The sequence below is a fragment of the Acipenser ruthenus genome, chromosome 12 (assembly GCF_902713425.1).
Source record: "Acipenser ruthenus chromosome 12, fAciRut3.2 maternal haplotype, whole genome shotgun sequence".
NCBI lineage: Eukaryota > Metazoa > Chordata > Actinopteri > Acipenseriformes > Acipenseridae > Acipenser > Acipenser ruthenus.
Genome location: NC_081200.1, coordinates 6322601 through 6346684, shown reverse-complemented (window position 1 = coordinate 6346684; position 24084 = coordinate 6322601). Strand labels below are relative to the sequence as shown.

General features: G+C 35.8%; 3 protein-coding genes and 1 long non-coding RNA gene across 11 annotated transcripts in view; 1 reads left to right on the top strand and 3 right to left on the bottom strand.

Moving 5' to 3' along the window:
- The window catches only part of LOC117417060 (extracellular calcium-sensing receptor-like), an 8513-nt gene extending 3928 nt beyond the window's left edge, over positions 1-4585 (bottom strand). The window contains exons 1-4 of one of the 8 annotated variants that reach the window (XM_059034420.1): positions 4184-4583; positions 3944-4027; positions 2286-2342; positions 359-423 (exon numbers count right to left, since the gene is read on the bottom strand). In XM_059034420.1, coding sequence (XP_058890403.1) covers positions 359-423; positions 2286-2342; positions 3944-4025 — 204 coding nt within the window. In that variant the 5' untranslated portion in view covers positions 4026-4027; positions 4184-4583. Of the gene's footprint in view, positions 1-358; positions 651-2285; positions 4107-4183 lie in introns of those variants that run through there. The other 7 variants (XM_059034418.1, XM_059034423.1, XM_059034416.1 and 4 more) reach the window with 7 other exon arrangements.
- Positions 1-19481, top strand: part of LOC131740048 (uncharacterized) — a 22418-nt gene extending 2937 nt beyond the window's left edge. Inside the window, exons 2-3 of the long non-coding RNA XR_009330668.1 lie at positions 7967-8051; positions 19453-19481. This is a non-coding gene — a long non-coding RNA (uncharacterized LOC131740048). The remainder of the gene's footprint in view (positions 1-7966; positions 8052-19452) is intronic.
- LOC117417055 (extracellular calcium-sensing receptor-like) lies at positions 6657-12718 on the bottom strand. The gene is made up of 6 exons (XM_034028746.3): positions 12519-12718; positions 11475-11769; positions 10092-10907; positions 9787-10014; positions 8461-8584; positions 6657-8319 (listed from the first exon to the last, which is right to left on the bottom strand). Exons 1-6 carry the CDS (start codon positions 12716-12718, stop codon positions 7406-7408), a joined length of 2577 nt encoding a protein of 858 aa, XP_033884637.3. The 3' UTR covers positions 6657-7405.
- LOC117417053 (extracellular calcium-sensing receptor-like) lies at positions 17758-24084 on the bottom strand. Its single transcript, XM_034028745.3, has 6 exons — positions 23799-24084; positions 22756-23050; positions 21530-22345; positions 21225-21452; positions 19955-20078; positions 17758-19805 (listed from the first exon to the last, which is right to left on the bottom strand). The coding sequence occupies exons 1-6, from the start codon at positions 23996-23998 to the stop codon at positions 18892-18894; spliced, it is 2577 nt and encodes an 858-aa protein (XP_033884636.3). The 5' UTR covers positions 23999-24084; the 3' UTR covers positions 17758-18891.

The window sequence follows — 24084 nt, the reverse complement described above, 5'->3', positions numbered from 1 at the left end:
CATATATATATATATATATATATATATATATATATATATATATAATTTCATACAACTGCAACATTACCAACATGTGAATTAAAAACACCATTGCTACAGTAAGTTGATGATCAGATCAATTTAAATACGTTTATTTTTCAGTGAAAATTTCTTTTTGCAAAAGGTTTAGGGCTTTGATTAAACATAATATTATAGCTTTACATGCATTTATCAATAGCAAACAAAGCATTTTTTATAAGCTTGACTTTTACCACTTATGTCAGTAGCTTTAACTTTGTCAGATAACATGCTATACTTTATTTCTAAAAAAAAAAAAATGTACATGATATTTATCATATAAATATAATATATTTCTCACCATTGGAATTTGAAAAGGTCTAAGAGTTGTTGCGACTCCTATGCTTGATGATGACCCAGAATGTCCTATAAAAGCAGGAACAGTAGATTGTTTGGTGCAGGAGTTGAGATCCGTTCCTTCTTCCTGTCCATTTACTAGAGCCAATGCTGCTCTTATAGCCATAAGTGTGGAACAACAATCATCATATAACTTGTAGCCCAGAGAAACACTAGGAAGTAGCTCTGAACTGTTATTTATTTCTTCAATGGCAAAGATCATACTCTGAGCAAACTGAAATTCTCTTAGATTTAAACTGTAAGGAAAATGCACAAAAAAAAATAATTAAAAAGGCATCAGGCCTACAATAAAAAGGAAGTCTTTTCTTGTTTTAAATCCCTTTAAGCTGAATCATTCCTGTACACTTAGCCTAGTATAGATACCGTAAAACTTCAAGTAATCGCCGGTCTCAAATACTCATCAGGTCTCTAATAAGCGCTGGGACTTCTGAGAAATATGGTAAATGGACGCTGGGTCTCTTTTAAATGCCGGGCTATGAATAATAATATAATTCATACTGAATGTTCCAGTCAATACACACACATGGCTGTACAGCGAGCTTACCAATTTGTTTTTCAACAGCGATGAGGCTCAGGAGGAATGATAAGAAAACTGAATTTAACTTATTTTAAGGTACACGTAATGCATATTTTTTTTTGTGATGTTATTCATTTTAAAACCAGTTGTGAAGCTTTTTTGAGCGTGTTGAAAGTAAGTAAAATACAAACTTGTTTTCTGATGTTAACAGGGTTGCCTTTTAGTGTATTTGTAAGGTTTTTTTTTTTTCGTATTAACAGTACTTCTTGCATTGAGTCTTGCCATGAATATTCATATTTTGCTCCTTTTCCAGCATTCTTATTTATCAATGTACACGTTATAAAAATTAGTCACTTTTGCTTTGATTTTGTGATAAAACTGGTACTTGTATTGATTTTATTGTTAATCTTTAAACAGTTTGAAGCATTTTTGAGTGTGTTGTGGGCCAACAGTATGAACCTATTTTTCGTATTAACACAGTATTTCATGTGGTTGTTTTGCAATGAAGATTCGTTGCTGGTTAATTTTTAATCGATTGTCCATGCTTACCAATGTACACATTTTGAGGGTGAACAATAAATATAATATGTGTTAATAAAGATTATACTTATTGCTTTTATTAATTTTAAAACCATGTTTGTTTTTTTTATTGTGCTGCAATCATACCTTAATACACGCATGTGTTCTGGTATTTACAGGTCAGTCTTTAGTGGATTTTACTGTTTTTATTATTATTACAATACAAACTGTTATTACCCACTGACACAACCTTTAATGATGTTGCTGGAATGTTGTAATTTACTTATGTCGTTTCTATAAGTGCACAGGCAGCTTTTTCATGATTGCATCTGAAGTATTTCCAGATGTTAGTGATCTTACATAATAAACGCAGAGGCTACTGGCAAATATTGAAAATATAAACGCTGGGGCATTTATTTAAAGTTTTATGGTGTGTATATATATATATATATATATATATATATATATATATATATATATATATATATATATATATATATATATATATGTTTGCTTTATTTTTACTGTAAATCAATTTTGGTTTAAAAAACCTCCCAGGCTGACATAATACACTAAACAATGAAAAAGCAGTCACATGATAAAGTTAGAGAAATGCACTTAATGCAATTAATTTATTCTATTGAACAATAAACAAAACATCAATTATATGATTCAAAACAGACTTGATCCACCATCCATTTAATATATGAATCAATTAATATTCCCATTTCCCACATTTTGTTAAATTTTAGGCTATTGTTTAAAGGGGAACAGAATGTAAAGTAAAATTATAGTATAAAAACGAGAGAACAAATTGTATCTGTAATTATCTTACCCTTTGCATCTTGGTGGTTCAGGGGTGACATTATATGTGGGTTTGGCATCAAGAAAACTGTCATGAAATGAAAAGATTCCTCCAATTATAATGTCTGCATCCTTTGAAAAATGAGACTGAACTTGTGTTCCTTGTAACCTGCAAAGAGTCTCTTCTGCCCTTGTTAAGCGAGCAGTTAATACGACGAACAGGAGTAGCATTTCAAAATGGTCTTTCTGATCAGACTTGCAAAACTATGACTTCATGAGTTTAAATAGTATGTTGTGAAATCACCTGAGATTAAATTACCCAAGTTAAGTTCTTACTCTCAAATCGTGTATTCTCAAAGGTAAAATCAATTTTTAATCTGGAAGACCAACTGAATTGTAATCATAAACTTGCTGTAGGTATGAACTTGCAATTAATCAGAGCACTTAGTGATTGCTACAATGACCTTGCTGGAGTTTAAAAAAAATAAAAATAAAAATGACCAAACACAATATATTATCTCCCACTGGGTATATTAGACATGCAGCATGTAACAATGTACAGTCTTACGTATTTCTAGAGAACTGTATAGTTTAATTGTATTCTTTAGCAAAAGTTATTGAATATTAGAATCCATTGCAGGGATTTACAGTATAGCGGCACCATCCATATCTCACAATCTCTGTTGCGTGTCTCTACAGCAGTACATATTCAGTTGAGATCAGAGATATTAAGAGTCTTGGAATCTGGTGGTATATGGAATACATTCTGTTGATTATGCCCCTGGGTATGTTTTGTTTTTGTTCACATTTCGTCTTCATTTATTACTGTTTCCCATTTACCATGTTTTGTAAAGTCACCAGCATTTTTATGACAGTCTCTGAGCAATAGCGTGCAAGGTGGAAATGTTCATCTTAAAATGTTTTTGAGACCAGTGTAAAAATGTCCACAGGGGTGCACTTGGTGTATGTGCCGGTCAATTCATTCCCCCTGAACCAGTGAGTTTGTCTGATAATTTCTATTGAAGAAATGACTAGTGATCATTTTAAAACAGACTTAGGGCTTGATCAGAGACTGTCCCAAAGGTAAAACATACTAGTCAGAGCTAAAACATAAATATATGGTGATTTAGAACACATACTGTATCATGGGATAATCAAAAGATACACAAATTAATATTATTGTAATTCAGATGGGAGAAAGTATTTCTGTGTAAGGTGCTAATACTGTGTTCCTGTGAGTGGCAGGACCTATTGCATCCCAGTGAGCATCAACAGCACAGATGATGAAAACAGACATGCTGCATACAGTACTGTAAAACAGATTTGAGAAGGGAAGGGGCTCATTTGTATTAGCAGCTTCTCTTGATTGAAATCATCTTAAGAAGTTTGATGGGTTATTTAAAAAAAATAACGTTGTATTCTGAATATATTATTAACCTATAATATTGTGAATGTAATACAGTAAGCTATAAACTCAAGTAAAATGTTATCTGTTTAGGTTTTAGAATATAGCATCCATCAAATGTTTTTTTTTTGTATTCTTCTCAGGTTTCAGTAATATAACGTAACATTTGAGAGCAAAAATATAGAAAGTAGCAAATATCTCTACAGCTCTACAACTCATATAAGCCAGGATAAAGGTGATCCAAACAGCACAGAATATGAGCATGCTAAATGTAATTAATTTACCTTCATTAAAGTTATCTGGCAGCTTCCGGGACAGAAAAGCGAGATGTGAGCCAACTTCCCAACGTTCCAGTATGTTTAACATACCTTTGTCAAGGAAAAGTGTGTTTGAAAACAAACATTGGAGGTATTTACAGGCTTTTTGATGCCAGGGTAACCATATATATATATATATATATATATATATATATTCGGATACAAAAATCAGATGTTCATATTCGCTACAAATGACAACGTACTCACCAGAATTTGTTTAAAAAAAAAGGCAGTGGTGGAATGTCACAGTGGTGGAATGACCTTCCTACAGATGTCAGGACTGCCCAGTCCCTGACCACATTTCGGCACCTCCTCAAGACTCACCTCTTCAGAAAGCACCTGTAGAACTACTCTGTTTTTCCCCTGGGACACTTATCACCCTTCCTTAAATGCACTTTACTTGCTCTTATCTGCCTCCTATTTTACTGCATTTAATCCTGTACTTTAGATTACTGTAATCTACCAAGTGTTATTTAATCTGTAGTATTTTGTATTTAATTATATCCTGATGTAAGTATCACTGACACTGCTATCAGCTGTATTATTGAATCGTATTTTGTCACACTTGTACTTGCTTGAACCAAAGTCATTGTATTTATCTTGCTCTTAATTGTATTATTACTTGTACTGTGATTCTTGAAATGTATTTGTTTAAGACTGTAAGTCGCCCTGGATAAGGGCGTCTGCTAATAAATAAATAATAATAATAATAAAAAGAGCTCAGTGTGATATGTGAGATTAATATATATATATAAAAACACAGAATCAACACAGCAGCTCTTGAGCATCTATTTCAAAGTTTTAGACATCAAAAAGTAAATAAACCAGATTATGCGCATGCATAGTGATCTCTATGGAAAGCCATCTGGTACAAAAATGTGTTGTGCTGCTCTAGAGAGAGTCAGAATCTCATGGGACAGAAAAAAAGTAAGCACGTCATTCTGAAATGCCTTGCTTAAACAGTACCCAACTTCCTGAAAATGTTGTGTAGTGATTCTTATATAGACTGTATATATTATATATATTTTGTTGTGACTTTCTGTTATGTGGAATGTAATAAACGAGAATCAAAGTGGTGAGTTTTTTTCCTCCCTTCACTTTACAACGCCATTTCCACGTTTTTGTTTTATTTGAAGTGTTTAAAGTTAAATTTCAGTTTTCGTTTGCTTGTTTAGCTACAAAAAGGCACAAGTAAACCTCATGTTATTACTTTATGAAAACGTGTCTATGGCCACTGTTTACTGTGAAGAAATGGCAATGGCAAGGAATGAAAATAAATAAATAAAATTTGTTGTCAACTGATGTGATGTACTATTTATTTTGGGAATAAACAAAACAAAACAATAACTTGAACTGCTATTTGCATCCTTTGTTTTGTAGTTAATTCACTGGGGTAAAGTAAGTCCTACATAACTTATTCTTTACTCATGGGATATTTTTCTATTTTAATGTGTTACATATTGGAAGATCTTGCTGTAAAATAAAGGCACACACATGGGCCACGGCCACACCCCCTGCTCCTGCTGCTATGCTCTCTGTCTGCGTTCAGAGCAATATAATGGGGGCGGAACAACAGTCACGTCACACTGCTCTGATGAGAAGTCTTTGGTATAAAGTTTTCAGGTTCGGGTGTCTTAAAGGGAAACACCCATTTTGTATTATTATTGTTTGTTTATTTAGCTCACGCCTTTATCCAAGGCGACTTACAGAGACTAGGGTGTGTGAACTATGCATCAGCTGCAGAGTCACTTACAACTATGTCTCACCCGATAGACGGAGCACAAGGAGGTTAAGTGACTTGCTCAGGGTCACACAATGAGTCAGTGGCTGAGGTGAGATTTGAACCGGGAACCTCCTGGTTACAAGCCCTTTCCTTTAACCACTGGACCACACAGCCTCCTATTTGTGATGGTTAACATTCCTATTTCAGGGAAGCCTTTTAATTTTTTTGCAGGAAAAACAATAAACACAGACTGCAATTCGATCAGTTACACGTTTTAATGACTATGTAGTTTACAGTAGAGCTGCTAAATGTAGATGTTATAATCCAACTCCAGTTTTCTCTTTGATATATAATCACTTTTAAATTCCCACGGGCAACCAGCTTTTCTATTGTCTAGTAGATCTAAAGGATAAAAGATATGATCACAGCTGTTTAAATGTTACATTCATAGCATAAAATGGTATTCAATCAGTATGCTAGATAGCAACAGCGCTGCTGTAATCAAGGCTCTGTTGGTTTTAAAGAGAAAGCTGTAAAAGTGACATCATAGCTGAAGACATGTTCTTCTGATTTGGAGAAAATGGTTGGTTCCCAGGCATTAGATAAATAAGCAATCATTCATATATCATGTTGTTTTATATGGAATTGACTTCTGAACATAAGTTTCCACAACAGGCCAATGACCTTGGACAAACTGATAATAGGGTAACCAGGAGGTCAAATCCCACCTCAGCCACTGACTCATTGTGTTACCCTGAGCAAGTCACTTAACCTCCTTGTGCTCCGCCTTTCGGGTGAGACGTAATTGTAAGTGACTCTGCAGCTGATGCATGGTTCACACACCCTAGTCTCTGTAAGTTGCCTTGGATAAAGGTGTTTGCTAAATAAACAAATAATAATAATAATAATTTATATTTATGTAAGCAATACTGTTTAAAACACCTGTTTAGACCTTATGATTTTTTGGGGGGTCAAGGAAAAATAATTATGTTAAGTTTTGTGAAAATAAAAAAGTAAGAAAACATGAAAGACGTGCATTATTGTTATTATTATTATATTTTTTTTTTTTGCTGCACTTTATTCAAACAGTGGCTGTTGATGAAAATATAGCCTACAGTTGAAATGTTCCAATACCGAAATAAACAAATTAAGATATCTCTAAACACTCTTAGATAAATATCTGTGTATGAAATATTTTTCATTCAAATCCTACAAACTGTCAAAAATTTTACTAGCAGTCACTTAACAACAGGGCATGTGTAAAACGTATTACAGAATTTATAGCACCCAACAGTGTATAGTAAAACCTGCCTAATCTTGGTATCACATGGGAACAGAAAATTCTGCCTGACAGTACAGTGTGCTGGTTTACAAACATAGCTACTTTAAAATATGTTATAATACTGTAGCTAGAAGAAAAATATAGAAATGACAAACTTGGTATGATATAATGCCCATTTTATATTTCATTTATATGTTGTGTCATTGTTAATTTTCAAGCATGCTGTATAAGAGCAACTTTGAAGCTGTCTTTAAAAAGGGACATGCATTACCTAATGCGGGGGCTGCAGTGCTTGACTGAATGTGTTTTTATACCATGTTAAAGTGACACCCCCTGCATGGCAGTGGTTGTAAATGTAATACAACACCTCAAATTAAGTGAATGTTTAACTTTTCATATTTTAGAACATCTTTATTATTTTTTTTCAAAGTGACTTAGAGGGCACTTTTCCCATCAAATATTTTTTTGTATTCATCTCAGGCTTAAATAATATAATATAACATTTAGGAGCAAAAATACAGAAGAGCAAACCAAAGCTGGAAGCTAAAATTGCAAATATTTCTACAGCAACTGTGTACTTCCCAGGTGAACTGATGTAAGCTGGGATGAAAGTGATCCAAACAGCACAGAATATGAGCATGCTAAATGTAATGAACTTTGCTTCATTAAAGTTGTCTGGCAGCTTCCTGGCCAGAAAGGCAAGCACAAAGCACATGGCAGCAAGAAATCCAATATACCCTAAAATGGCATAAAATGCTGCTGCAGATCCTAGGTCACATTCTAAAATGATTCTGTCTTTGTAGGAAGTAATGTTTTTGCTTGGAAAAGGAGGGGATATAGCCAGCCAAAGTGTGCAAATTAAAGCCTGAATAAATGTGAATGCAAAAACACTTAGCCGCTGCTGGGCGGGCCCAAACCATTTCATAATATTATTACCAGGAAGTGTAGATCTAAACGCCATTAATACGACTATTGTTTTCCCCAGAACACAAGAGAGGCACAGGACAAATATGATCCCAAAGGCAGTGTGGCGCAACATACAGGACCACTCAGAGGGCTGGCCAATGAAAGTAAGTGAACAAAGGAAACACAGAGCTAATGAAAACAAAAGAAGGAAACTGAGTTCAGAGTTATTAGCTTTAACAATGGGGGTATCTCTGAATCGAAAGAAAACAGTAGCTATAGCAGTGGTTAAACAAGCCCCAATCAATGAAAGGATCATCAGCAACATCCCCATGATTTCTCCAAATGACAGGAATTCAGTGGCTTTTAAGATGCATTGTTTTTTTTGGTTAGTCGACCTGTATTCCAAAGGGCACTTCATACAATCAATAGAATCTGCAAGAAAAAATAAATAAAAAATGGTGCAAAGTCTGCAGTTACACCTGAACATCTTATTTACAATATTATTATTATTATTATTATTACATTTAAGTACAGATCCTCTGAGGTGCAATGCAGTGCTCCTTTTTAACCTACCTGTCTGATTGCTGATTTCTCCTTCAGCACATGGAATGCAGTCAAAGCAACAAACAGGCTTTCCTTTCTGAACAGCCTTCCGAGTGCCTGGAGGACAGCTCTCACTGCACACTGATTTAGGGACCTTGAAAACAATTACAATATATTACATTTTATCAACATACTCACAATATTCAATTATCAAGACATTGGGCTGTATGTATTAAGGATGTTCATGTCATGGGGTTTGGGGACAAAATCGTAACGCTGTTATTTCATTTTTAACTTCTCTGTGATGTATACACCTGTCTTGTTTCACCATAAGTGATCGACCTGTGACCGTTTTCGTATTCAACGAGTACAACTTAGCTTCCAAGTTCGTATTGTACATGGCGTCCCCCAAAGTATTATTATTTTAAAGCAGGGATGGACATGGACTCCTAATCCAAGTTTTAATAGGAGCTTTATTAGCCACAGTGTAAAGGTAACAAGCTCAGGTGTATCTTATTAAACTCCTAGTAAAAACAAGAATAGATCAAACTGCTATTTAATTTCAATCAAGAGGAAATTGATATACTGGTTACATAAACTAAACAAAAAAATAAGTTTTCTTTTATTTTGTCTTTGCCTGTTGACAGGAATCTTGGCCACAAAATCATATAGCGTAGCAATTCCTTCATTTATTAGTTGCTAGGAGAGGATAGTAGCCTACACATACAGTAATAAAAGCCTGATACATGTACTATAGACCTTTTTGTGCAAATGTGCAAACAAATAAAGCATATAACATGTCAGCTGTTTTTAATTTTCTGCAACACACCACCTATAAGTAGTTAAAAGTAATAAACCACAAAACATCCCTGGAGGTACACCGCCATGGGGCAAGCGTAAATTATTAGGATACAAATGGAGAACATATGAACAGATGAAAGATTATACATCCAACATAACCCAATTAAACTAATATTCAAATTACATTTACGAACCATGAAAATAAAATGAAGAGCTGACAGACTCGAAAGTATGATTTTTGTCGACTGAGCATATAATATGGTTAAGACAATATGAAACCTTAAACCTAATTTATACTGTACCATACATAAAACACGTCAGTGCACCAAAAAGAGTTATTTACGTACATAAAACATTTATATATACAGCCCATTATCTTGAATTATTATCCCCTGCTAGTGATGAATCTAGTGCTTACTACCTATGTTTTAATCTCTAAGTCTGTCATTCACCCTGTCCTACGCTGTGTCTGTATTGCACACTTACATTTGTACGCATAGCTATGAACATTAATACAACATTGATAAAGTACAAATAGTATTAGGTAGACATTACCTTAGCCTGACCACCTGCCCAAACAATACTGACGTTATTCATAATAAACTGTTGTTGTTCTGGTAAAGATGCATCATAGAGACCAACTGTAACAAATTTTGTGATGCTCTCCTTATTGAGTTGCCAGTTAATTAATGCATATCTTGCAGCTGGATCCCCATTCTCATCAAAATAAACATTCTCTCCATTCTTTGTAGTGAAATTAACCGTTTTCAGATAATGCACTACCTACAAAAAGACAGGATGTTATCACAGTGATTCACACAGGAATGTAATTCCTAATAGTATAAAACATAGTCGCTTACCTGCCATGGTTCAATCTTCTTCTTATTTGCACATGTCTTACCAGCAAAAGGTCCCTGGTCACTTTCGCATGTAAGCAGATTGTGTAGTGAATGGGCTACAGCATACACAGCTTCATAGACATCATTGGCATTTCCCAGATCAGTTACATCAGTGTACTCATTCTTTACCTCTGCTAAATTCTCAGACCCTGTACATGGATTAACCGATGCAGTCTTGTCTTGGGTAGTCAGGGTACAACTGAAAACAGTTTCCCAAAAATATTTTAAGCCTGAATTCCCAGGGCTGTCAGATGGACAGACATTCATTAAAAACTCCTCCAAACCTGTAATTACTGCATTTCTGACTGTGAAACCCAATGCCCCACCAAGAACTGTGAAACTTTCTCCTGCTGCAAGGTCTTTGTCAGAAATCCAAGCTTCAGTGCCTATCCACTGAAAACCAGTAACATTCTGAAGCAGAAGTTCTTTTATCAGGAATTCCAGATCTATTGGCGATGTGAAAGCCACTATAACCTTTGAAGAAGCTTCTTTTATAACATCTACTGTTTTAAGAAATTTCTCTCTTGGATTAGTTCTGAAAATGGCCTCTGAATATTCAATGCAAACACCCTCCTGTCGGGCTGCTTGCACAAATGTAGCCATTCCTGAGTTGCCATAGTCATTGTCACTTCTAATGGTCCCAACCCAAGTCCATCCGAAATGCTTCACAAGCTGTGCCAGGGCTCTGCTTTGATAATAATCACTTGGTATGGTTCTGAAAAATGAAGGGTACTTATTCCTGTTGCTCAAACATGCACAGGTAGCAAAAAAACTTATCTGTATAGAAAACACATAATAGAAAATGGTATAGAGATATTTTATGTACCAGATCGTTTACTTTTCATTAAACACAGGTTTTTGCATTTAAAAAGCAATGCAGTATTCAAAGCATGTTAAAAGGTTAGTCAGTATAATCTTAATAGTAACATATCAAAGCTATTACCCCTAATAACTATATAGTCTAATTTAAATAATTTGATGTTATAGTATTTCACAATTTTTCAAAGCATTATAGTTGATGTTATCACATCATACTCACTTACACAAAGCATCCCTTTTAAATACTAGCTGCTAGTTAGACCATGCCTATCGTATGGGTCTGAATATAAAATGGTACTGTTGATTTGAAAGGGGTAACCCACCTCCAGCAAAAGAGCCACCTACAGATGTCATTAAATAAATAAATGTATGCTGCTGCTATTGTAACACACTGGACATAAGACAACACATATGAAAATAGAGGCAGTAAAAAATATGTGTTACATAACTATTATAAATAAACCTCTAATATGGTACTATATACTTATTTTGAAAAAGTTTTATAAAATGTGAAGTTTTTCTCACCACTGGTATGTGAAAAGCTCTTATTGTTGTCGCAATTCCTATAGTTGGTGAAGAGCTAGAAGGTCCTATTATAGCATGGACAGTAGATGGCTTGGTACAGGACTGGTTAGAGTACATATTTTCTTCCTGTTCATTCATTAAAGCCATCCCTGCCCTTATAGCCAAAGGTATGGAACTACAATCATCGTATATCTTATAACCCAGTGATATACCAGGGAGTATATCTGTCCTGTTGTTTATTTCTTCGGTGGCAAAGATCAGAGTTTGAGCAAATTGGAATTCTCTGAAATTTAAACTGGAAAAAAAAATACACAGAATAATTATACAGATAACAACTAAATAAATAAACCCTCCCCATTCAACAGAGCCATTGGCTCCAATCCAATCCAAACCGCTCCTTCCAGGCTTACACTGACCCTTTAAGCTTCTTATAGTGATAATGAAGTGAAAATATGAACCGCATGCAGGAATGAAATCACTAAATATGATACTAGTCATGCCTATTACTGTTGCAGAGACACATTTTTTGTATACCCCCACCCCCCTGTTAATTCTGCACTGGTGGTAATTGGATAACATTGTGTGAATACAAATACATTCAGAACAGCACTGAAACACTGGTTAAAAAAAAAAAAAGAAAAGTACACACAGTCCATTGAAATAATCAAATATTGGACAAGTACCGTGTTTACCTGTGACCGGATGCATACCTGCAAATTATTTATGTGATTACAATACATCAATACCATTGTGACTTTTACTTATTCATCTGGTCATGTTCTATAAATAATAATGTGATACATGTTATTGGTTCTATAATGTAAATGTCATTCTGGTCATAGTGTACATTTATTGAGTACTGCAACTACTGTGTCATTTCAGTTTAATTATGAATGTAGCTGTATTTGATAATAAAAAATACATAAACATGAAAGTGTTTTAGCAAACTTAAGAGTCTGTAACATATAAATAACAGTATTTAAAACTATTTTAAAGTTTTAATTTTTTTCTTTAATTTTGTTATGCTTTGTAGGTTTCACTTACTCTTTGCATTTTCGTGGTTCAGGCTCTCCTTTAAAGTCAGGTTTGGCATCTACAAGGTTGTCGTGTAATGAAAAGATTCCTCCAATTGTAATGTCTCCATCCTTTGATAATTGAGGCAATTCTGGTCTGCCTCGCAAACTGCAAGCAGGCTCATCTGCCCTTGTTAAAAGAGCAGTTAATATTACTGCCATGAGTAGCATTTCAAAATTGACTTTCTGGTCAAAGTAAAAATAGGACAATTTCTTGAGTATATATACTGTAGTACAATGCTAATCACGTGATTAAATTAATATGAAGTAAAATTCTTACTCTCACCAAAGCAGTAATTCTCAAAGGTATGAATCTGCCTGGGGAAAAAGAACAACTGTGTTTTAATGATCTAGGTCTAAACCACTGTGACTCTCATGACTTAGCAATTACAGAGTGCTGTTTGTTTGTTTATTTATTTATTTATTTATTTATTTATTTATTTAAATAAATTTGGCTGACATTATGTATGATGTATGTTAATTCTAAATACAGTATAACTAGCAAGTAAACTTGTAAATGTATACCGAGCATCAAAAGAAACTTATCACTATTATAACACATTTATTTTCGAAAAAAAAATAAGGTATATAAATGATGGACATTGATTAAATGTTTTTGGTTTCTTTTTAATCACTCGATCATTCATCCTTGACCATGATACGCTTGACTGACTATGACTGAAGCAGATGCACTTAATCACCTAATTAGTGAAACAGTTGATTGGACACTGGATATGGAGTGATTTCAGCTGCTGAATTGCAAGCTTGAATAAAAACAATAAAGAAAATCACAAAAAAAAAACAATATGCCACGTCTGTCAAGAGTGCAGCGCCTTCGTGCAATCGGCATGTTGGAGGCTGGACTAGGGCAGCGTACTGTGGCTCGTCGTCTCGGGTGCTCACAGCCAGCAATTTCAAACCTGACGAGACGGTATAACCAGACACACTCTGTCAATGACAGGCCACAAATTGGGAGTCACAACACCTGCCCTAGATTGACAGATCATTTTGCAGCACCTTCGTGATGTCAGTTGTTAATCAGCACAATAAAAAGTCACTGCACCTGCTCTAAAACAGAGTTTGTCATTTTTCAATCACATCTAGTGAATTTTATCCAAATATAAGTGATAAGTTTGTTTTGATGCTCAAATTTAAGTGATACATTTCTTTTGATGCTCAAATATAAGTGATACATTTCTTTTGATGCTCAAGTATAGAATCACATAAACAAAAATGTTTATGTTTTAACTATGCATTGTACCGGTAATTACAAAGGCCTAGGATTTTCTAGTTGTGTTGAAAATGTGCCTACCTGTATATTTAAATCAAATATCAAGGGTTCAAGGGAGATGCAATATGAAAATAAATGTAATTTAAGAGTAATGCACAGATGGAAATAATCCTGTTGCATAGCAGTTTCACCCATTTCAGGTCTTAATACAATATGTGCTTGATTAGCCCCAGTATATATGTAACAAGCTCAGGAGAGTCTAATAAAACTATTATACAATCGGAGTCTTTGGTCACTTTCACACCTAGTTTGTTTGACCCTTTGATGCGGATTGAAGCGCGGTTCGGTTTGTTTGGAGTGATATGTGAAACCTCTGAGAACCACGTAATCGCACCAGGATGCACATCAAATCAAGTGTACCCAGATCACTTGAAATGGTCATGTGTGCTTTGGGTGAACTTCCGTCCCAGTTTCAGCTTTCTTGCAGAGGGCAGGAGGTTTTCCTCAAGGACTTCTGTGTACTTTGCTCCATACGTTTTCCCTTCTATCCTGACAAGTGCCCCAGTACCTTCCGATGAGAAACATCCCCATAACATGATGCGGCCACCACCATGCTTCACAGTAGGGATGGTGTTCTTTGGGGATGCGCTGTGTTGGGTTTGCGCCAAACATAACGCTTTGCATTTGGGCCAAAAAGTTTGGGCCACTTTTTGCCACATGGCTACAGAATCTCCTGAGTGTTTTTTTGCATACTTCAAACGGGATTCAAGGTGGGCTTTCTTGAGTAATGGCTTCCTTCTTGCCACCCTACCATACAGGCCAGATTTGTGGAGTGCTTGGGATGTTGTTGTCACATGCACACTTTTTCCAGTCTTGGCCATAAAAGCCTGTACCTCTTGCAAAGTTGTTATTGGCCTCTTGGTAGCCTCTGATCAGTCTCCTTCTTGCTCGTTCATCCAGTTTGGAGGGACGGCCTGATCTAGGCAGGGTCTTGTTGGTACCATACGCCTTCCACTTCTTAATAATCGTCTTGACCGTGCTCCAAGGGATATTCAAGACCTCTGATATTTTTTTATACCCATCCCCTGATCTGTGCCTTTCAACAACTTTGTCCCAGAGTTCTTTTGAAAGCGCCTTGGTGCTCATGGTTGAGTCTTTGCTTTGAAATGCACTACCCAGCAGAGAGAACCTACAGGAACTGCTGAATTTATCCTGAAATCATGTGAATCACTACAGTTTAACACAGGTGGAGGCTACTTAACTTGGTGTGTGATTTTGAATGGGATTGGTTACACCTGAGCTAATTTAGGATTGCTATTACAAGGGGGGTGGACACTTATCCAACCAAGCTATTTCAGTTTTTATTTTTAAATAATTTTCTACAAATTTCTAGAATATTTTTTTCACTTGGAAGTTGTGGGGTAGGATGTGTAGATAAATGAAAAAAAAAACAATTTTAATGCATTTTAATTCCAGGCTATAAGGCAACAAAAGGTGAACATTTTGAAAGGGGGTGTAGACTTTCTATACGCACTGTATATATTCAATTATTATACTGTTGTTTTTGTGTGTCTATCGACCCTGTCACACAACCCCGCTTTGCCTGTGTTGTGCTGTGAAAATTATCTACAGTGCAGTGTATTAAAAAAGTGTGCTTATTCCCCTGTTGTTTTTCTCTGTTGTGTCCCACTGGTATATGCTGCGTGCTGACCAGGTGTGTGACATGCGGTCAGGGTAGGCACCACTGCATTAGCTGCCCCCCGGTGCTTCGGTACCTTGGTGCATGCTCAGCCCCTGGTACTTCAGTGCTTCGGTGCACACGGTGCTCGGTGCCTCGGTTGCACAGCGTCTTAGTGCATGTGGTGCTCGGTGCAGGCGGTGCTCGGTGCAGGCGGTGCTCGGTGCACGCGGCTAGATTCCCTTACGATGCGAGCCTACCTGTCGGACGACAGAGTAGCTGCCATTCGCAACTGTCTGGCCCTGTTCAACAAGGGTTCACAGTACAATTGGTGTTGTGTTAAAAACTATTGGGTCTGATGGCCGCAGCCTCATCAGCCACCCAACTGGGGTTACTCCACATGCGCCCGATCCAAGTGTGGCTCAGTGCCTTTCGGCTACACCCCAAGCGTGACAGACACAGTCGGTTGACCGTGCCTCGCCTATTCTGGGAAGCCCTACGCTGGTGGAGGCAAGCCTCTCACCTGAGCGAAGACATAAGGATAGGAGTGATACACAACCGTCAATTGGTGACGACAGATGCATCCAACTCTGGTTGGGGGTCGATCTAGGCAGGCAGAACAGACATGTCTTTGTCCATACGGACAACACATCAGTAGTGGCGTACGTGAACCACCTTTCGGCTGTTGATCTGGGCTCAGAAGCACTTACTTTTCCTCCAGGCTGTCCATCTCCCAGGAATAGTAACCTTGAGTTATGCGGTTCTGACGTGTCCCCCGTATGGTGCCGTTTTGTCTCCCTCGCGACTGCTCTGGTATACTTTCCCATAAGTATGTTGATGGTCATCTTCGAATTGAAAAGGAACGTTAGGTTACTTACCGTAACCCTGGTTCCCTGAAAGAGAAGACAACCAACAAACCTTGCAAGGTCGCATCCGTCGCCCTCGCGGGTTCGATGCAAAAAGAGGAATGGCTTCCGTGGGTTGACTGTTTTGATCCCTCGGTAGGTGGGGCCGAGGACGTCACCCCAGGAAGGGGCCTATCGGCAGCTGTGATATAAAGAGCTCAGTAATACCTACCAATAGGCAGGCATATCCCATAAGTATGTTGTTGGTCGTCTTCTCTTTAAGGGAACCAGGGTTACGGTAAGTAACTTAACGTTACAGACAGTTTCAATGATTTCTCACTTCCTTCATCATTTAAATGGGAAGCATAAGTAACGGGTTGTATCATGAAAAGGAACAAAGGCTGATGAAACAATAAGAGCTTGTGTCATTTAACTGGAACAATGTGTACACTGCCCCACACAAGGTGCGTGGTTATCAGAAAAAGCCTACGTGTTCCAGTTGTATAGTGTGTTATTATGCGTTCCGTGACACTTACCTAAAGTTATAGCATATCACTTTTAACAAAAGTAAATGGTTTTAGAACCAGTTTAAACTGGTTTGATTATGGTTTGTACATAGGCTCAAAACAGCTTATTAAACAGAAACAAAGGTTTTATCATCCCTCCGAGGTCACAGCTGAAATCTGCGTTATGAAAAGCCAGTTACTCCCTACAAGGCCAGGGCAATACATAGGCAAGAGTTTCAAAATCCTTACATACTTTTGTAAAGCATGCTATTAATAAAATATGCCTATGATAATATGGTAGCACATAATAGCATATACAGTGGGATTCATTAATTTCTGTACTGTGAATATATTGATTTGCAAGCTACAAAAGAACAGAGAAAAGTGTAAACATGCACAATTATATTTTATCCATTAATAAAGACAATCTTTAGAAAAATTTGAAATTAAGAAATGCTCTTTTATTTAATTTTTTAATTTTTTTTTGAAGCTGAGGTCATTCTACATAAAGAGGATAATTAAAAAAGATATGGCACAATCCATATGAGGTTTTAAACAGACTTTCAAGTTTAATCTATCATTCCTTAATATGTTTCTTTTTATAGTACATTATATTGAATTATAGTCCTGTATTTCACAGCTGCATACGCTATTTTTTTAATTGCCTAACTAATGTCCTGTTTGAAATGTACTATTTGGCCTACTACTACCATAAATGTGTTAAGTAAATGCAGAGTAAATATAAATGCTAAAGTGTGTGTCAATATTTAGTATTGAGACCGTCAGTACATTATAGATCATTTATATTCAAGCCTATCACCAGTGATCTATTTATGAGGTGGTGTAGGGTTGCACTAAATAAAATAGTAAAGCCTTTTAGTTTTGCTTAGGAAAAACAATAAACACAGACTGCAATTAGATCAATTACACATTTTAATGAGTATGTAAGTTTACATTAGAGCAGCTAAATGTAGATGTTATAATCCAACTCCTGTTTTCTCTTTGATAATCACTTTACAATGTATTATCACAGCTGTTTAAATGTTGCATTCATAGAAGAAGGGTATCCAATCAGTGTGCTAGATATCAACAGCGCTGCTGTAATCAAGGCTCTGTTAGTATGACAGACAACGCGTAACCTCTGTAAAAGTGACATCAGCTACAGTATCTACAGACACGCTCTTATGATGTGGAGAAAATGGTTGGTTCACTGGCATTAGCTAAATAAGCAAACATTCATATATCATTTTCTTTTATATGGAATTGACCTCTGAATATAAGTTTCCACAACAGGGCAATGACCTTAAACAAACTGATAATATAATATACTGTAATGTTTATTTATTTATTTATTTATTTTTTATGTTTATGATCCTTATGTTTATGATGTTTATGATATTAAATACATTTAAGGGCAACAGAAAACGTTTATGTTAATTGTTTATTTTCCTATGACATTTTTTTTTTTCTGTGCTTCATTCAGTGGCCTGAAACATTCCAGTATCAAAATAAACAAATAAAGATATCTCTAAACACTAACAAGTAATATCTCAGCTAAAAATGTTTGTATGAAATCTTTTTCATAGGAAGCCTACAAACCATACAAATATGTTAACAGCATTCACTTAACTACAGAGCAATTATAAAACTTACTACAGAATTTGTAGCATCCAATAGTGTATAGTACCAGTAAAACCAGTCTAACCTGGGAACAGAACATTCTACCTGATAATACAGTGTGCTGGCTTACAGATGTAGCTACTGTAAAATCTAATACTGTACCTTGAAGAAATGTATTAATGACAAACCTGGTATGATTTAATTCCCATATTATATTTAATTTATATATTGTGTTATTGTTTTTTAAGCATGACTTCAAGCATGCTGTATAAGAGCAACTTTGAACCTGTCTTTAAAAAGGGACCTGTGTTACCTAATGCGTGGGCTAAACTGCTTGAATAAATGTGTTTTTATACCAAGTTAAAATTACACTAGCTGCATGGCAAGGTTGTAAATGTAATACAACAACTCAAATTAAGTGAATGTTTAACTTTTCATATTTTAGATCATTTTTATTATTTTTTTCAAAGTGACTTCGAGGACACTTTTCCCATTAAATGTTTTTTTGTATTCTTTTCAGGCTTAAATAATATAATATAACATTTAGGAGCAAAAATACAGAAGAGCAAACCAAAGCTGGAAGCTAAAATTGCAAATATTTCTACAGCAACTGTGTACTTCCCAGGTGAACTGATGTAAGCTGGGATGAAAGTGATCCAAACAGCACAGAATATGAGCATGCTAAATGTAATGTATTTAGCTTCATTAAAGTTATCTGGTAGGTTACGAGCCAGAAAAGCAAGCACAAAGCACATGGCAGCAAGAAACCCAATATACCCTAACACAGAATAAAATGCTGCAGCAGATCCCAGGTCACACTCTAAAATGATTCTGTCTTTGAAAGAGTTCATGTTTTTGTTTGGAAAAGGGGGGGAAATTATTAACCAAAGAGTGCAAATTAAGGCCTGAATGAATGTGAATGCAAAAAGAGTTAGCCGCTGCTGGGCGGGCCCAAACCATTTCATCATATTATTACCAGGAAGTGTAGATCTAAATGCCATTAACACAACTATTGTTTTCCCCAGAACACAAGAGATGCACAGGACAAATGTGATCCCAAAGGCAGTGTGGCGCAACATACAGGACCACTCAGAGGGCTGGCCAATGAAAGTAAGTGAACAAAGGAAACACAGTGCTAATGAAAACAAAAGAAGGAAACTGAGTTCAGAGTTATTAGCTCTTACAATGGGGGTATCTCTGAATCGAAAGAAAACAATAGCTATAGCAGTGGTTAAACAAGCCCCAATCAATGAAAGGATCATCAGCAACATCCCCATGATTTCTCCAAATGACAGGAATTCAATGGCTTTTAAGATGCATTGGTTTTTTTGGTTAGTCGACCTATATTCCAAAGGGCACTTCATACAATCAATAGCATCTGCAAGAAAAAATAAATAAAAAATCAATTAATACCATGATGTAAAGTCTGCAGTTACATCTGAACATCTTATTTAGAATATTATTATTATTATTATTACATTTAAGTACAGATCTCAGTGTTTTATTTGTCCAGTGCTCCATCCCTACCTGTCTGATTGCTGATTTCCCCTTCAGCACATGCTATGCAGTCAAAGCAACAAACAGGCTTTCCTTTCTGAACAGCCTTCCGAGTGCCTGGAGGACAGCTCTCACTGCACACTGATTTAGGCACCTAGAAAACAATTACAATGTATTACATTTTGTCAGCATACTCACAGTATTCAATAATCAAGACATTGGGGTGTATGTATTAACAATGTTCATATCATGGGATTTGGGGACAAAATCGTAATGCTGTTATTTCATTTTTAACTTCTCTGTGATGTATACACCTGTCTTGTTTCACCATAAGTGATCGACGCGTGACCATTTTCGTATTCAACAAGTACAACTTAGCTTCCAAGTTCGTATTGTACATGGCGTCCCCCAAAGTATTATTCTTTTAAAGCAGGGATGGAAATAGACTCCTAATCCAGGTTTTAATAGGACCTTGATTAGCCACATTGTAAAGGTAACAAGCTCAGGTGTATCTTATTAAACTCCTAGTAAAAACAAGAATAGATCAAACTGCTATTTAATTTCAATCAACAGGAAATTGATATACTGGTTACATAAACTAAACAAAAAAATAAGTTTTCTTTTATTTTGTCTTTGCCTGTTGACAGGAATCTTGGCCACAAAATCATATAGCGTAGCAATTCCTTCATTTATTAGTTGCTAGGAGAGGATAGTAGCCTACACATACAGTAATAAAAGCCTGATACATGTACTATAGACCTTTTTGTGCAAATGTGCAAACAAATAAAGCATATAACATGTCAGCTGTTTTTAATTTTCTGCAACACACCACCTATAAGTAGTTAAAAGTAATAAACCACAAAACATCCCTGGAGGTACACCGCCATGGGGCAAGCGTAAATTATTAGGATACAAATGGAGAACATATGAACAGATGAAAGATTATACATCCAACATAAACCAGTTAAACTAATATTCAAATTACATTTACGAACCATGAAAATAAAATGAAGAGCTGACAGACTCGAAAGTATGATTTTTGTCGACTGAGCATATAATATGGTTAAGACAATATGAAACCTTAAACCTAATTTATAATGTACCATACATAAAACACGTTATTTACGTACAGAAAACATTTATATATAGAGCCCATTATCTTGAATTATTATCCCCTGCTAGTGATGAATCATTCACCCTGTCCTACTGTGTGTCTGCATTGCGCACTTAAATTTGTACACATATCTATGAACATTAATACAACATTGATAAAGTTCAAATAGTATTAGGTAGACATTACCTTATCCTGACCACCTGCCCAAACAATACTGATGTTATTCTTAATAAACTGTTGTCCTTCTGGTAAAGATGCATCATAGAGACCAACTGTAACAAATTTTGTGATGCTCTCCTTATTGAGTTGCCAGTTAATTAATGCATATCTTGCAGTTGGATTCCCATTCTCATCAAAATAAACATTCTCTCCATTCTTGGTAATGAAATTAACCGTTTTCAGATAATGTACTACCTACAAAAAGACAAGATGTTATCACAGTGATTCACACAGGAATGTAATTCCTAATAGTATAAAACATAGTCGCTTACCTGCCATGGTTCAATCTTCTTCTTATTTGCACATGTCTTACCAGCAAAAGGTCCCTGGCCACTTTCGCATGTAAGCAGATTGTGTACTGAATGGGCTACAGCATACACAGCTTCATATACATCATTGGCAGTTCCTAGATCAGTTACATCAGTGTACTGATTCTTTACCTCTGCTAAATTCTCAGACCCTGTACATGGATTAACTGATGCAGTCTTGTCTTGGGTAGTCAGGGTACAACTGAAAACAGTTTCCCAAAAATCTTTTAAGCCTGAATTCCCAGGGCTGTCAGATGGACGGACATTTAGTAAAAACTCCTCCAAACCTGTGATTGCTGCATTTCTGACAGTGAAACCCAGTGCCCCACCCAGAACTGTGAAACTTTCTCCTGCTGCAAGGTCTTTGTCAGAAATCCAAGCTTCACTGCCTATCCACTGAAAACCAGTAACATTCTGAAGCAGAAGTTCTTTTATCAGGAATTCCAGATCTATTGGCGATGTGAAAGCCACTATAACCTTTGAAGAAGCTTCTTTTATAACATCTACTGTTTTAAGAATTTTCTCTCTTGGATTAGTTCTGAAAATGGCCTCTGAATATTCAATGCAAACACCCTGCTGTCTGGCTGCTTGCACAAATGTAGCCATTCCTGAGTTGCCATAGTCATTGTCACTTCTAATGGTCCCAACCCAAGTCCATCCGAAATGCTTCACAAGCTGTGCCAGGGCTCTGCTTTGATAATAATCACTTGGTATGGTTCTGAAAAATGAAGGGTACTTATTCCTGTTGCTCAAACATGCACAGGTAGCAAAAAAACTTATCTGTATAGAAAACACATAATAGAAAATGAAATAGAGATATTTTATGTACCAGATCGTTTACTTTTCATTAAACACAGGTTTTTGCATTTAAAAAGCAATGCAGTATTCAAAGCATGTTAAAAGGTTAGTCAGTATAATCTTAATAGTAACATATCAAAGCTATTACCCCTAATAACTATATAGTCTAATTTAAATAATTTGATGTTATATACAGCAAAAGAGCCACCTACAGATGTCATCAAATAAATAAATGTATGCTGCTGCTATTGTAACACACTGGACATAAGACAACACATATGAAAATAGAGGCAGTAAAAAATATGTGTTACATAACTATTATAAATAAACCTCTAATATGGTACTATATACTTATTTTGAAAAAGTTTTATAAAATGTGAAGTATTTCTCACCACTGGTATGTGAAAAGCTCTTATTGTTGTCGCAATTCCTATAGTTGCTGAAGAACTAGCTGGTCCTATTATAGCATGGACAGTAGATGGCTTGGTACAGGACTTGTTAGAGTACATATTTTCTTCTTGTTCATTCACTAAAGCCATACCTGCCCTTATAGTCAAAGGTATGGAACTACAATCATCGTATATCTTATAACCCAGTGAAATACCAGGGAGTATATCTGTCCTGTTGTTTATTTCTTCAGTGGCAAAGATCATAGTTTGAGCAAATTGGAATTCTCTGAAATTTAAACTAAGGAAAAAATACACAGATTAATTATACAGATAAAAATTAAATAAATAAACCCTCCCCATTCAACAGAGCCATTGGCTCCAATCCAATCCAAACCGCTCCTTCCAGGTTTACACTGGCCCTTTAAGCTTCTTATAATGATAATGAAGTGAAAATATGAACCGCATGCAGGAATGAAATCACTAAATATGATACTAGTCATGCCTATTACTGTTGCAGAGACACATTTTTTGTATACCCCCACCCCCCTGTTAATTCTGCACTGGTGGTAATTGGATAACATTGTGTGAATACAAATACATTCAGAACAGCACTGAAACACTGGTTAAAAAAAAAAAAAGAAAAGTACACACAGTCCATTGAAATAATCAAATATTGGACAAGTACCGTGTTTACCTGTGACCGGATGCATACCTGCAAATTATTTATGTGATTACAATACATCAATACCATTGCGACTTCTACTTATTCATCTGGTCATGTTCTATAAATAATAATGTGATACATGTTATTGGTTCTATAATGTAAATGTCATTCTGGTCATAGTGTACATTTATTGAGTACTGCAACTACTGTGTCATTTCAGTTTAATTATGAATGTAGCTGTATTTGATAATAAAATATACATAAACATGAAAGTGTTTTAGCAAACTTAAGAGTCTGTGACATATAAACAACAGTATTTAAAACTATTTTAAAGTTTTAATTTTTTTCTTTAATTTTGTTATGCTTTGTAGGTTTCACTTACTCTTTGCATTTCCGTGGTTCAGGCTCTCCTTTAAAGTCAGGTTTGGCATCTACAAGGTTGTCATGTAATGAAAAGATTCCTCCAATTGTAATGTCTCCATCCTTTGAAAACTGAGGCAATTCTGGTCTGCCTCGCAAACTGCAAACAGGCTCATCTGCCCTTGTTAAAAGGGCAGTTAATATTACTGCCATGAGTAGCATTTCAAAATTGTCTTTCTGATCAAAGTAAAATTAGGACAATTTCTTGAGTATATATACTGTAGTGCAATGCTAATCACATGTGATGA

Bases quoted from the DNA above. Each gene is read 5' to 3' on its own strand.
- LOC117417053 (XM_034028745.3), bottom strand. From the start codon at position 23,998: ATGCTACTCATGGCAGTAATATTAACTGCCCTTTTAACAAGGGCAGAT. The intron at 23,051-23,798 runs GTAAGTGAAACC...TTTTTTCCTTAG, and splicing joins GAACCACGGAAATGCAAAGA to TTTAAATTTCAGAGAATTCC. The intron at 22,346-22,755 runs GTGAGAAATACT...TTTTCTATACAG, and splicing joins GAGCTTTTCACATACCAGTG to ATAAGTTTTTTTGCTACCTG.
- LOC117417055 (XM_034028746.3), bottom strand. From the start codon at position 12,718: ATGCTACTCATGGCAGTAATATTAACTGCTCTTTTAACAAGGGCAGAT. The intron at 10,015-10,091 runs GTAAGCGACTAT...GTCTTTTTGTAG, and splicing joins AGAAGATTGAACCATGGCAG to GTAGTGCATTATCTGAAAAC. The intron at 8,320-8,460 runs GTAGGTTAAAAA...TTTTTCTTGCAG, and splicing joins AGAAATCAGCAATCAGACAG to ATTCTATTGATTGTATGAAG.